We start from the raw sequence: 12,999 nt of genomic DNA on the forward strand, positions 1-12,999 counted from the left end.
GTGACTTATAAGTTACTTAAGTGCAGTGGTAAATGGCTGTGAAATAACGTGGATGTTATTTCACTCAGGCTGCACTGGCAGGCCTGTGTAAGAATTGTGAGATCTCCCTACGGGTGGCACAAGAAATGCTGCAGCCCATAGGGATCTCCTGGAACCCCAATACCCTGGGTACCTCAGTACCATATACTAGGGAATTATAAGGGTGTTCCAGTATGCCAATGTAAATTGGTGAAATTGGTCACTAGCCTGTTAGTGACAATTTGTACAGAGAGAGCATAACCACTGAGGTTCTGGTTAGCAGAGCCTCAGTGAGACAGTTAGGCATCACACTGGGAACACATACATATAGGTCACAAACTTATGAGCACTGGGATCCTGACTAGCAGGGTCCCAGTGACACATAACAAACATACTGAAAACATAGGGTTTTCACTATGAGCACTGGGCCCTGGCTAGCAGGATCCCAGTGAGACAGTGAAAACACCCTGACATACACTCACAAACAGGCCAAAAGTGGGGGTAACAAGGCTAGAAAGAGGCTACTTTCTCACAACGCCATTCAAGGCCTATATGATGTATTGTCAGAGGATTCTGTTGCTGCACTAACAACCATAATTCAGGATTTGAAACTCTTGCTGTGTTGGCACTTGCAGTTCCCTTGGCTCTAGCTGAAGAGTCAAACACGGTCTTTTCCACAGAGTCTAATCACTCACTATCCTTGTCTGATTGAATAGACAAGCAGGAGAGTCTTGCTGTGGATGTCATTTAACAAACAGATAATTGAGTGGAAGAGTCTGCTTTGGAACTGATCTCAGAAAAGAGGAACTTGTTTTCGTAGCTTAAATGTTTTAAAGGGAAGTGGGACTGCACTTACAATGAAACCTGGTGTGAGAAAACTCTCCTCTCATACTCATTAAGATACAATCCATAGACAATAAACAGTTGCAGCTTCTGTGGTGAAGGATTTCGAACATCTAAGAAATCTTGGAATGTGCAACTGTCAGAGAAGTATTAGGCTTTGCTTCATCTCTTGTCAAAATGTTACAAAATATGTTGAGTTCATCAGTGGTTTCATGCTTGAGGGAGATGTTGGTGGAGTTGTAGGAGAATATGCCCCCCAGACTGATGATGAGTCTCTGCCTGGCACAGTATCATGAGCCGACCGGTTCTTCTGAAGCAGTCCATGAGATCTCTTGGTGTTCAGTCTTATCTTAAAGCATGCTCTTTTCTAGCACCAAGCTCCCTTCTGGAAGTGAGGTGGCATCCTGGCGTTTCATCACACCTCTGGACCATAATGTCACTGTGCATTTTCTTGGGCTCACAATCTCCTATAGCAGAAGTCCTGGCCCTGCACTTCTCACTGTTTGACTAATTCCACTGAGTTGGATGCTTCTGTAGAAGAAACTCAATATCTGAACTTTCTACTGAAGGGGACAAGGGTCTAGCCTGAAAAGATCTGAAGGAAGATGAGGAATGACAATAACTGAAGTTATTTTAAGTCAACAGCAGTCTTCCAAATACTTAAACTCTGAAGCAGTAGGCAAGTGTTTTGTGGTCAATGACAGTGTCCATGGTAAATGTGTCTCCGATGAAGGAGATTGAAAATTAAAAACTTAAATTGGAAATTTCCTTCGATGTCATACATGGTTTCAATCGCATCATGCAGAAATGAACCTAAAATATTAGGAATACTAAGGCAGCTATCAAGAGGACGAGAAAAATCAAAGAGCTGTGTAGTAGTAGAGAAAGAGCAGTCAAAACCAGCACACAAAATCCATTGTTGGAATTCCAGAAGAAGGAAATTAATAAGGTGCATGAGAGAATTAAGACTGGATTATAAAGCATTATGAAGCTGTTTCCAAGACTAGGACTGCCAGACAACATGTTGAAGGGCGTAAGGGTCACAGTGCCAGCATCCCATCAACAATTGCAGCAGAAATGCTTAGACCTGAGAGGACTAGGTATTGGTGAATATGATGTGGTTACAGGCTAGGTCAGGACAACTATGTCTACAAACAATCTGTAGGAGTCCCTCACAAGGCACAGGTAAGGACTCCCAGTCTGGGGATACAGTGATGACTGTATTAAAACCTGCAGATGTCAGAAGATGGTAAGGCCTCATGACAGGTATCTGCTTCTCCTTCCTGACCGAAATATTGGTACCCTGGATATAGGATGAGAATTGCTAGATTTAAAAAACAAAACTAAGTGCGCATGGAATTTTTGCTAGATTAGATTTTTGGTAAAATGTCAGGGATCTTATCAAAAGAGTATTTATGCCTCTTCATTAGCTTTCTTCCATGTTCTATGCACAGAGGACAAGTGAAATGTGACCATATATATTATCTGCAAGTTGTTATGGTTCCCTGAGACGAGGTAAAAACCAATGCCCGAACCAAATGAATGAGGGACAGATCTACTCCAATAGAGATCGTAGATGTTACTCTTGGCTAGGAGATTTACAAATATGAAAATAAATACATATTCTACTTATTGGTATTTGTTATTGGATGCTGTGTAACAGTATTTTAACAAATCCTGTAATTTAGACTATGCTTTGTGTTTACATTTGATTAGTAGATGTAATAATAAAAGTGTAAGCATATTTTGAGAGTTTGTCCTTAAAAGGTAGTGCACGCTAAAACTAGATCTAATGCCAACAACCTAGAAGTCAAGTGATGCTATTGTTAAATACAAGTCCCTAAAATAGTTTGAAACTGGAGCTTTCACCAATTGGAAATGCTTGCAATAGCACAACATTATAAAAAGGGCCTGACAAAGTTTATAAGATGCAACAGGTCAATGTCAAGTCATAATCTTGGAACACAATGTGACTAGAAGAAGAATGAGTGGAGGCCAGTAAAGGAATAAATCTGTTGATGGTACATCACCATTTGAGCCTCATCCTGAACCAGTCACACAACAGTGCAGAGCAATGCTTCAATAAAGAGCATATGTGTGGATTATGGAAACTGAAAGATTTGTTATTCTCAAATCAGATTATGTAGTGGTATTAAGATTTATTAGGAGGTGGGGAACACACTGATCTTGGAACGCTAAGCACACATTTAGTCATTTCTCTTGAGCTCATGAAGAAATGTGGAGAAAAAAAAACTTATTGTGCCTCACAAATCACTTGAACAAAAAATAAATGGGGAGTGACAAAGGATACCAAAACTCACAAAACTGTCCAGACCCTCATTTGAAAGTTGGTAAAAATGGACCTGCCATTCTTTGATAAAAAAAATAATTCATAGAACAGGGGGTAATGACTGCATTGGCTGAAAATAACACAAGGAGTGTTCATTAAAAATGTCAATACTAAAGGCTTACAGTGGGGAACACCTTTACACTGTTGTTGTGTACCCAAGACTTTTGGGTTTGGCACACAAGCAGCATTCAGAATCTTTGCAGAACAACTCATGAGACAGAGAGAAGGTATGATTTGGAAGCACCGCCTAATTATCACACCATTCTTAGCATTGGAAAGTACTGTTGTTCATAATCATCATAGGTCTGTTTGAAAACACTTTTGGCACACGGACATTAGTAGCTTAGAGTTTTATTGTAGATACCACTATTAATACATTACCTTTCATGCCAGTTTTCATTCCACTCAATCCCTGTTGTGTAACTGGTCGATCGGTTACTTTTATTTGAGCTGACAGAACCCCTCCAGGGCCAATGGGACCACCACGGGTACCAGGCCTTGCTGTTCCAGGAGGCATCTAGATATAAGAAACACACAAATTTAATGTATGTACTGGAATAGATGCTATAAATGCAGAGATTCTATAGATGCAGCATTCTTGATCAAACTCACAGCTGCCAAACCTCAAGGGGGGAATCATGGTGTGGGCATCGATCACCCTCCCTGAACTAATTTCCCTGTATCAATAGGGAACTTAACATCTGATCCCAGGCCTCCCCTCTGCAAGTGAGAAATGTTAAATCCACGTAACACACAACATATCGCTTAAATTCTGGCAAGCCTCACAGCTTCTGTCTTCAAGAAGATGGACTAGCCCCTGCCCCCAATTCAAACACAGCGGCCACATTCTCTTACCTGACAACTAAAGAATGCCCCCACTTTAAGGGAGGAAGCCTCAAAGAGGGTTTAGATCCAATTACTAGTATAAAGATATTGTAGGTCCACTGGTAACTATCATTAGAAACATTATTTACGTAGCCAAATCATAAAAGCACAATTCTCCACACCCATGTACCTCCAGGACCAAGCATCTGGAAAAGCCCTTTTAACACTCTATAGAAGGTGAGAAAGGGGAGTCAGTGTCATTTGGGATAACATGCACTAATGGCCCAAGAGTAACTCACATCTGCTCCCAGAACCCTGCTACCCTTCTATCACTTGTTTACTGTATATTTACCTTTACTTCTGTACTGTACTTCAATGCTCATCGACTAAGCTCATGCTATATAATTAGTACACACATGATTCCCTCTTATGCCCCCTATCATGCCCATCGCTGATATTCAACTGTTTTTCCAAAAGTACTGTTCCTGTAATAAATACATTTGACAATGGCTGTCCTATTTACCACTCCCCTATATCAAGAATCACTTGCCATTCCAAGATCTCATAGCGAGACAGAGGAAAATGTGCATTCTCATTGATTCAAACACAATTTCAGACATTTTAAGTCTTAGAAGGGCATATAAGGTGTTACTGCAGACCTATACTCTGTACACCATATTCTCTCTGTCTCAGTTAAAAGGATGGGGCAAGAAAGATACTGTCCTTCCGGAGCTATAAACAAAAATACATGTGAAGATGAAACCACCAGCACACCCTGTTACCCCTCGATCTCACAAAGTCACTGCAACCCACAAAAGCGTCTTTGCTGCTGTTCTCACTCCTCTTAGCCTCAACTTGAGCAGGAAAATTTAATTTCCCTGAATAATAAAAACTGCTGTGCAAGACCCACACTTAAATATTTGACCCTCGTGGCTTGGTATACAGTGCTGCTTCCTCATGAATGTTGCAGGACTCTCCACAAAGGTGCTCTAAGAGAACCTGAGGCCCCTGTGAGAGACAGAACTACATTCAAAAGTATGATGCTTTGCTTAAAAGTGCTTGTTAGATGCAGACCCTCATGCCTCTTTAAAAATGTTCAATTAAAGACACAACAGACCGAACGCTATGTAGCTTACATCAAAGCAGCAGATCAGGTATCTGTCCCTGAGCAGCTCTGCTCCGACGCCAAAGTTAGAGCAGCAAGGTGGCTTAGGATGTAGCATTCCCCACATCAGTACCAGAAGCAAATATCCACCACTGCCTGAAGACATGCCTGCTACATCCAGTCTACCCAGCCTGCACACTCTATGCCAAACAATAATCATTGAGCTTACAACCCAGCACCTCGTTGTTGCCTGTCTCAATAACATTAGCACTACATAAGATCATGGCTCTTCCACTCCTCACATCCCTATTGGTCTATCTGCTATAAACAGAACACGATCACTTTGCCCTACTTCAAGGGCGGTAAGCATCTAAGGGTAAGCGTCTCAGGATGAAAGACTTCTTCTAATCGCTATTCCACAACTTCTCCTATGGACCTACCTAGTAAGCACACTGTTTTAACTGAAAACAGTAACTCTCCTACACCTACTGTGCATCCTACTTCTCTGCCCTACTCTCCATGTTTCACAATGCTAATATCTTATATTACATGTAAAACTATGATGGAAACTTTTGAAGGATGTCTCTAAAGAATAATAGTGCCTAACTTATCAGTCTAGAAAACGTAGTCACTGAAATAGCTAGGCCTTGGTGCATCTGAAAGAGTGATTCTTCTTACAGCATAAACTGATTTATAACAAGTAATGGCAAAGCTAATAGGTAGTTTTTTTATTAGTGAAATGTACTTGACAACTGGCAGCTGAGTTTGTCAACATGTGTTAGTGGTGGGCTGTATTGATGGGAAAGTCTGTAAACGCAAGGAACGCATGTGAGTCATTGGGTGAATATCAAGTTCTCTATGAATGTCAGTCGGAATGTTCGAATGTGGAATGAAGAATGTGGGTGAATACAATGTAGACAGCCACATGCAACATTGTGGCAATTATATTTGTCTGAGAATAATTTTTAAAGTAATATCACCCAGTGTCCTCTTGCAAAGACTGCAGGTTTACAGTGGAAGTACTACACTGAAATGGCTCATCTCATTTCTCTTCAGTCACTGTGTGAGAACAATAATAGAAAACTTTATTTCATATTATTTTGCTAAATTTGTGAAATTGGGCTAGAGGGTGCAACATATACATTCTTACCTATTTGGGGCTTGTTTTGAATAGCATGAAGAATTTATCGAAGACATGTTTGGCTACCTATTGTTTGAACTGCCATTAAACACATGCTTAGTTTTAGGAATATATTATCTAGGTCCAGTAAATCAATAATACCTGAACGTAGTGTTGGGCAAATGTAATTCTGCAAAGAAAGCTTTGGTGGAATTTTAATCTACATTTGTGTTCTCAGTTTCAAACTGCTATGTAACCACATTTGCCCTAAATGATCTGCTATGAAAAAATCCTAGAAGCATCGCCCTGTTCCCCCTCAATCTGACAAGCTAACTGCATTACACCAAAGTGTTTATGCCACTGCCTCAAATTGTGCTGGACAATATTCACTCCCCCAAGGAACAAAACGATGTATGCGGGTTGCATACACCTCCTTTGGCTCAATATGAAGCACTGCTTTCTGGTGAGTGCTGCAGGACACACACCAAAGGTGCTCAAAGTGATGGTTTAGTATATATGAGACAGAACTACATTAAAAAATAATGATGTCTTACTTACGAGTGCTTGCAAAGTGCAGACCTCCAGGCTGCTTTAAAAACTCCAAATTAAAGGCACATCAAACCCAAATGCAGTGTAGCTTACACCAGAGATGTAGATCAGTCAACGGCTACTCGAGCACTTCAGCAGCCAAGAGCATGAGAAGGCGCTGTAGGTGTCAGCATCACCCAGCCAGTCCCATAAGAATTTGGTATTTTAGCAACACTCTACTGCTGCGAGAAGACATACCCAATGCACTTAGATTCAGCTATCCGAGCATGTTTCACGGAGATACCGGTAAAGGACGGCCAAAGTTGTAATGTTCGTCTTAACCCATAAGCCCTACAATGAACCACCAAACTATACTTCTGGTCCAAAACTTCATGCTCCCCTACCCCACCAGGAAAATAAATCCAAACAAAGTCTGGTTATTTTACCAAGTCAGAAGGGTGAGTCTTTACAAAATAATACTGGCGGCTATGAACAGTCTCACTCTAAATTAGTAATGGGACACTCTAAAATAAAGCCTTTTGTAGCTTCTGCTAGTCGTTAAACCCAATCTTTTCATGATTATATCAAGTAGATTATAAAAAAGTGCAACATCTTAGATTCATTTGTATCCAGCAACAGGAGACCTTGTTTGATTTAAAAAAAATATGTATAGCCTTGGGGGAATGGCGCTTATCATGCTGAGGAGTATAACATGTTCCCCTTTCAAAGTCTATTGAAGAGATGATGGAAGTGCATATTACTCTCCTTTAAGTGTCTTTTTCATTCCTACCATTAAATACTGCCACTGGAATTATGCAATTCTGTAGCATTTTCGGCATATTTTTGGAAGTGTCGCGTTTGTCACGTAATGCATCATCTGTTGTATGGTATTCAGATTTAAATTCTAAAAGGCAGGGGGTTTCTAGCTCAAATGGATCAAAAGTCAAAAACTCGCAATGCATGTTACCATGAAGAAGAAGGCCCTTTGCAAACATTCACTGCTCACCTTTCAGTTGTTTATAACATTGTTTTGTGTGTTTAAGTTGTATTTGTGAGGTGAAACCTTTGCCTGGAAAGAGTTAATGTCTAAATGACAAAATAATTAAGTAATACTGTCACCAAATGTGCTGCATTATGCACATAATATACATTTTTTGTTGCACAATTTAGCCAGCCCCGCTGCACAGTTTAGTCCTCCCTATTGCACAATTAATCCTCCGGTCTCTGAGTCGCAGGTTATCATGTTGTTTTTATATTCCACACAAGGAAACCCTGAAACTGTGATCGATCAGTATAAGACATTTTTATCAGCGTATAACATGTAACAAAATAAATAAAAATAAATAAAAGTAGAATCTTATATTTTAAAAAGCAAAGTGACCCCCACACGTGCACACTCATATTTTGTTTACTTACACTTGTTCCAACTCTGGCACCTGTGGGTGGGGGCCGGAGCGCAGAGGGTGGCCTGCCTGTAGGAACTGCTCCTCTAGTACCAGGGCGAGCTGAGGAGGGTCTGGAATTGCTGGCCATGTTTAGTTGCTAATCCGCTTCCTAAAAAAATATGAAGATGAGAAAGTCTCACGTCAGTTGTTACATCTTAACTGCTGTGAAGGACTACTTGTTTTGACAAGATATTGCTTAATACAAGTCTGTTTGGTCCATCTTGTTAAAGGTGTTAATTTGTAGTTATAACCGAACACACTCAGATATATACTACACTATCACAGTGCTAGAGAATGAAGTTCGTTTTTCAATGCTGTCCACCCATAGGTCAAGTATCCTGTTTCTGGGAGTAATAATGCACCATCTTCTACAACTCAAGAGGGCAATGAGATGGAAGCTGACCAGCTACATATTAATTGGTGGTCTTGGGTGCTGAAAACATTGAAGCCTCAGTGTTACTGAGATCATATAATTTTAAATCATGAATGCTAAGCACACCAGTGTAGCCAGAGATTAAGGGTCTGATGACAAAAATTTGGAATTTGCGAATTCCAAACTGAGATTCTTGTCGAATCACAGTTAGAAAATCGCAAACCCTAATGTACTAAAGTTAACATAGTGATTCCTAGTGAGGTCACTGTAGGAAGCTGGCCTGGTGTGTGGTGAGCACCTGTAGCGGTATCACCTTATACCAGGTCCACGTATCCCCTATTAGTGAGGTGCAGATAATGTCTAGGAAGCCAGGGCTCTCTAGAGGTAGTGGTGGATTAGCAGCCATGACTTACCTAGGAGACATGCAAAGGTTATGCAATACCACTACAGTCACACAGCACTTATACACATGAAAATTAAGGTACTTTATAATGGTAACACAATTTTTAAAATACTGTATAGGCAATACTCCACTAGGAGGTGAGTAAACACACTATTATATAAACAATAGAAATAAGGGATTAGCATAGAAAGCAATAGTAAACAATTAAATAATAGAAAACATTGAAGGCCGTGGGGGGGGAACAAACCATATACTGAGTAAGTGAAATACAAAAGGTAATCCCCCACCCAATGAAGTGGAATCTGTAGAGGGGAGCTAGAGGAACTAGGAACCCCAAAAGGTAAGTACCAGGGTGCCCCCCCCAGCGACCAGGAGGGAAGAGGTAAGTACCTGTTTTTCCCCAAACCCACAGGTAAAAGTTAGAAAAGGACTGTGCAAGACCCAGGCAAGACTGGAAGAAACCAAAGGTGGATCTTGATAGAAGAGGACCTGAAGAAAGAAGGGGAACAAGTCCATTTCAAGTTGGAGTGTCCGTTTGGGGCAGCAGCCACTACCCACCCTTCTGGAAATGCAGGGTCAGAGCGATGGCGGAGACAAGGAGTCAGCTGTGCAGCACTGGAGCAGGAGAATAGTTCCAGAAGTGATGCAGGTGATGTCCCACAATGGAAGAAGAGCTGCAGTAAGTCAGTGGTGTTGGAGAACCACCAACAAAGCTTGGCAAAGGCAAAAGTCGCACATGAAGAGTTGCAGATCTGCAAAGGACCAGCAAGGTCCAGAGGGACTAAACCCACGGAGGAAAGTTCCAGGTGACCCTCAGCAGTGAGGAGAGTTGGAGGACGAGAATGCAGCCCCCACAGGCAACTCGCAGGCAGCAGGCACAGGAGTTGCAGTGAGGCCCACTCAGCACACTGGAGAGGAGTCCCACATCGCTGGAGCAGCAGGCAGGAGACTGTGCTTTGCAGGGAAGAGTGATGGAGGCGGGGGCTACACGGAGCCTGAAGATTCCTTGGAGGAGGAACAAACAAGCCTTGGTAGCTGCAAGAGTCGCTGTGCACAGGGGTACTGTCTTGCACGGAAAGGCAAGGGATTACCATCTCCCAAGTTGGACAGCTTGTGGAAAGGACCGGGGGGGCACTCCAGACCACTACACAGTTTTGCAGGAGAGAAGGTCCACACAGCCGGACATCGTTGCAGTTGGTGCCTGCGGATTCAGGGGAGTGACTCCTTCACTCCAAGAGAGATTTCTTCTTGCTTCTTGTGCAGGCTGAAGACTTCACCCTCAGAGGCTGCACAGCCAGGAAAATGTTACAGTTCCTGGAAGGAGCTGGAGAAACAATATTACAGAGCGGAGTCGTCGCTGGAATCGCAGATTGCCAGTTCCTGGAGGGTCAAGGTGCAGTAGGGGTGGCCAGAAGATAAAGTAAACAATGCTGAGGAGTCCTGCTCGAATCTTGCACATCGAATCCGGAGACCAACCCTGGAGGGAGATCCTAAATAGCCAAGGCAGGGGAGATTGGTCACCTAGCATGGTGACCACCTATCAGGAGGGGGCTGTGACATCACCTGCCTGACCTGGACACTCGGATGCTCCCAGGGGCCTCTGCCCACTTTGGATTCAATATGGCAGAATCAAAATAATCAAGTAGCCACCAGGAGGAGCTGGGGGCACCACCCCTGGGGGGTGATGGATAGGGGAGTAGTCACTCCCCCTTCCACTGTCCAGTTTCCTGCCAGAGCAGGGACCAGGGGTCACTGGACTGGTGCAAACCAGTTTATGCCACGTAGCCACCAAATGTGCCCCTCAAAGCATAACGGTGTTTTGGGAAGGCTACCCATCCCAAGCCATGCAGCACCTATTTCCAAAGGGAGAGGGTGTTGCCTACCTCTCCCATAGGAAATCATTTGTTCTGCCTTCCTCTGCTTGAGCTGGTCATGCAGCAGGAGGGTAAAAACCTGCCTGTGGGGGCAGCAGGTCGGGCTGCCCGGAAAACCCCAAAATGGAGCTGGAGTTCGTAGAACGACGTTACTCAAAGTACGGCCCGCGGGCCGCCAGCGGCTCCATGGACCTACCTTGGCGGACCCGCGAAACGCACAACAAACGCACTGAGCCTTGAAATGAGCAAAGCACCCACTTGGCTGTAGCGTTTATTTTGCGTAGCATGGAGGATCAGAGAGGAATAATTGATGTTCCCTAAGGGCGGGATGAGTTTGGTGCGCGCGGAACTGCAGGGGGTTTCGATGTTCGAGCCGTCAGTCCATCAGGGTGACAGGAGCAAGCACTCTATCCGCGCCAGATATCACTAATTGCTAAATCTAGCCCCTCTAAGCCCCACCCCTTCTAAGCCCCCCCCCCCCCCCCACGCTGTCACTTCAGTGCGGCCCTCGGCCGCAAACCATACTGCAATTTTGGCCCCCGAGAAAAAGCTTGTGAGTACCCATGTCGTAGAAGTACCCCTGCTCATGCAGCGGTGCCCACACACCGGTACCTGCACCCTGCCCTCTGGGCTAGGAGGGCCTGCCATAGGGGTGACTTACAGTGACCAGGTGTAGTGACCTGAACTGAAGGGGTGCATGCACCTTTTCACGTAAGCTGCAATGGCAGGCCTGCAGACATATTTTTCATGGGCTCCCATGGGTGGCACAATACATGCTGCAGCCCTTGGGGAACCCCTGGTGCCCCAATCTAAGTACCATATACTGGAGACTTACATGGGGGCACCAGCATGCCAACTGTGGGATGTGCAAGGTTTTAGGAACCACATTCAGAGGGAGAGAACACAGTCACTGGGGTCCTGGTTAGCAGGATCCCAGTGAACACAATCAAAACACACTCACAGCAAGCAAAAAGTGGGGGTAACCACGCCAAAAAGAGGGTACTTTCCTACAGTCACAAATCAATCTACCTCATGAACAATAATGAGACAGGTCACAGTTTATGACCCACTAGGAATTGCTGCCATCACAGGGATGGTGACCTACTGGGGTCAGCAGACGACCATGTCTGGGATTGCTTTTAAATAAAGCATTTTTAATGCAGCCCATTTAGTTAGAGGAAAACTTGAAATGTTAAAAAAATGAAAATGAAAGTTTTAAGCTTAATGTTTGGACCACAGCCTGCTCTTAAAAGTTATTTTTCTTTACATTCTCGAACGGGCCCCAAACACACCTTTTCCAAATAACGGTTCGCAAAGATGAATTGCAATTCGGTAACAAGTTACTGAATCACAGTCTGGCATTTATACATTTACAAATGTTTTTTTTGCAACTGCAAATTACCCAGTTCTGTCAATGGGGTTGTTTGAGACATCTCCAAAAAGGTTTGTACATACGGCCCTTGGTTCAGTAAAACTTTATAGCAAACAAAACTTACAGAAGTCGAGTAAATAGCACCTCTACAAAACAAAATGATTGTAGAAAAATCAACTACCTTTAAGCTGGTTTCTCTTTCATCCCTTTTCCCACTCCATCTCTTATGCACTCATATTGCAACCACTAGTCCAGCTACGTAGTTTATTATCATGTTTATGCACACAAACTATGATAAACTGCATCAAGTTTTGCACAAATGTTATTCATTTGGCTGCACCAATTTCTTCATTGAATGTTTAATCAAACCTAATCTTTGACTACTCTGATATGCTTAGGATTCATGAAATACTTTAATTTCACATAACTACACCCCAACAGCAGCTTAATGGCTAATCAACTACTGCAGGATAAAATGTTATCAGAATATCTTTAACAATATTTTGTTTTATTAGGTTTGATTTAAGCCCTATACAATACTCATGTCTAATCTAAATTAATAATCAGGGGTCTCCGGTTACAAACTATCAACTGAAAAGACAGAGATGCTATTCATAACAACAAAGTTCACTGAAGTAGATCTTCCTGGACTGGGTCCATCCTGGAAAAATTCACATTTGAAATACTCTTAGGCAGGAACTAGGCAAATCAACACACCTGAACTCAGAATGCATATCCAAGAA

The 12,999-nt window shown here is 42.9% G+C and overlaps 1 protein-coding gene across 2 annotated transcripts in view; it reads right to left on the bottom strand.

The window, feature by feature from the left end:
* The window catches only part of IFT74 (intraflagellar transport 74), a 464,653-nt gene that overhangs the window by 440,236 nt on the left and 11,418 nt on the right, over window positions 1–12,999 (bottom strand). For both annotated transcript variants that reach the window (XM_069240788.1, XM_069240779.1), the window contains exons 2-3: window positions 8,206–8,343; window positions 3,593–3,728 (exon numbers count right to left, since the gene is read on the bottom strand). In XM_069240788.1, coding sequence (XP_069096889.1) covers window positions 3,593–3,728; window positions 8,206–8,322 — 253 coding nt within the window. In that variant the 5' untranslated portion in view covers window positions 8,323–8,343. The remainder of the gene's footprint in view (window positions 1–3,592; window positions 3,729–8,205; window positions 8,344–12,999) is intronic.

Source organism: Pleurodeles waltl, chromosome 1_2 (assembly GCF_031143425.1).
Source record: "Pleurodeles waltl isolate 20211129_DDA chromosome 1_2, aPleWal1.hap1.20221129, whole genome shotgun sequence".
Lineage (NCBI taxonomy): Eukaryota > Metazoa > Chordata > Amphibia > Caudata > Salamandridae > Pleurodeles > Pleurodeles waltl.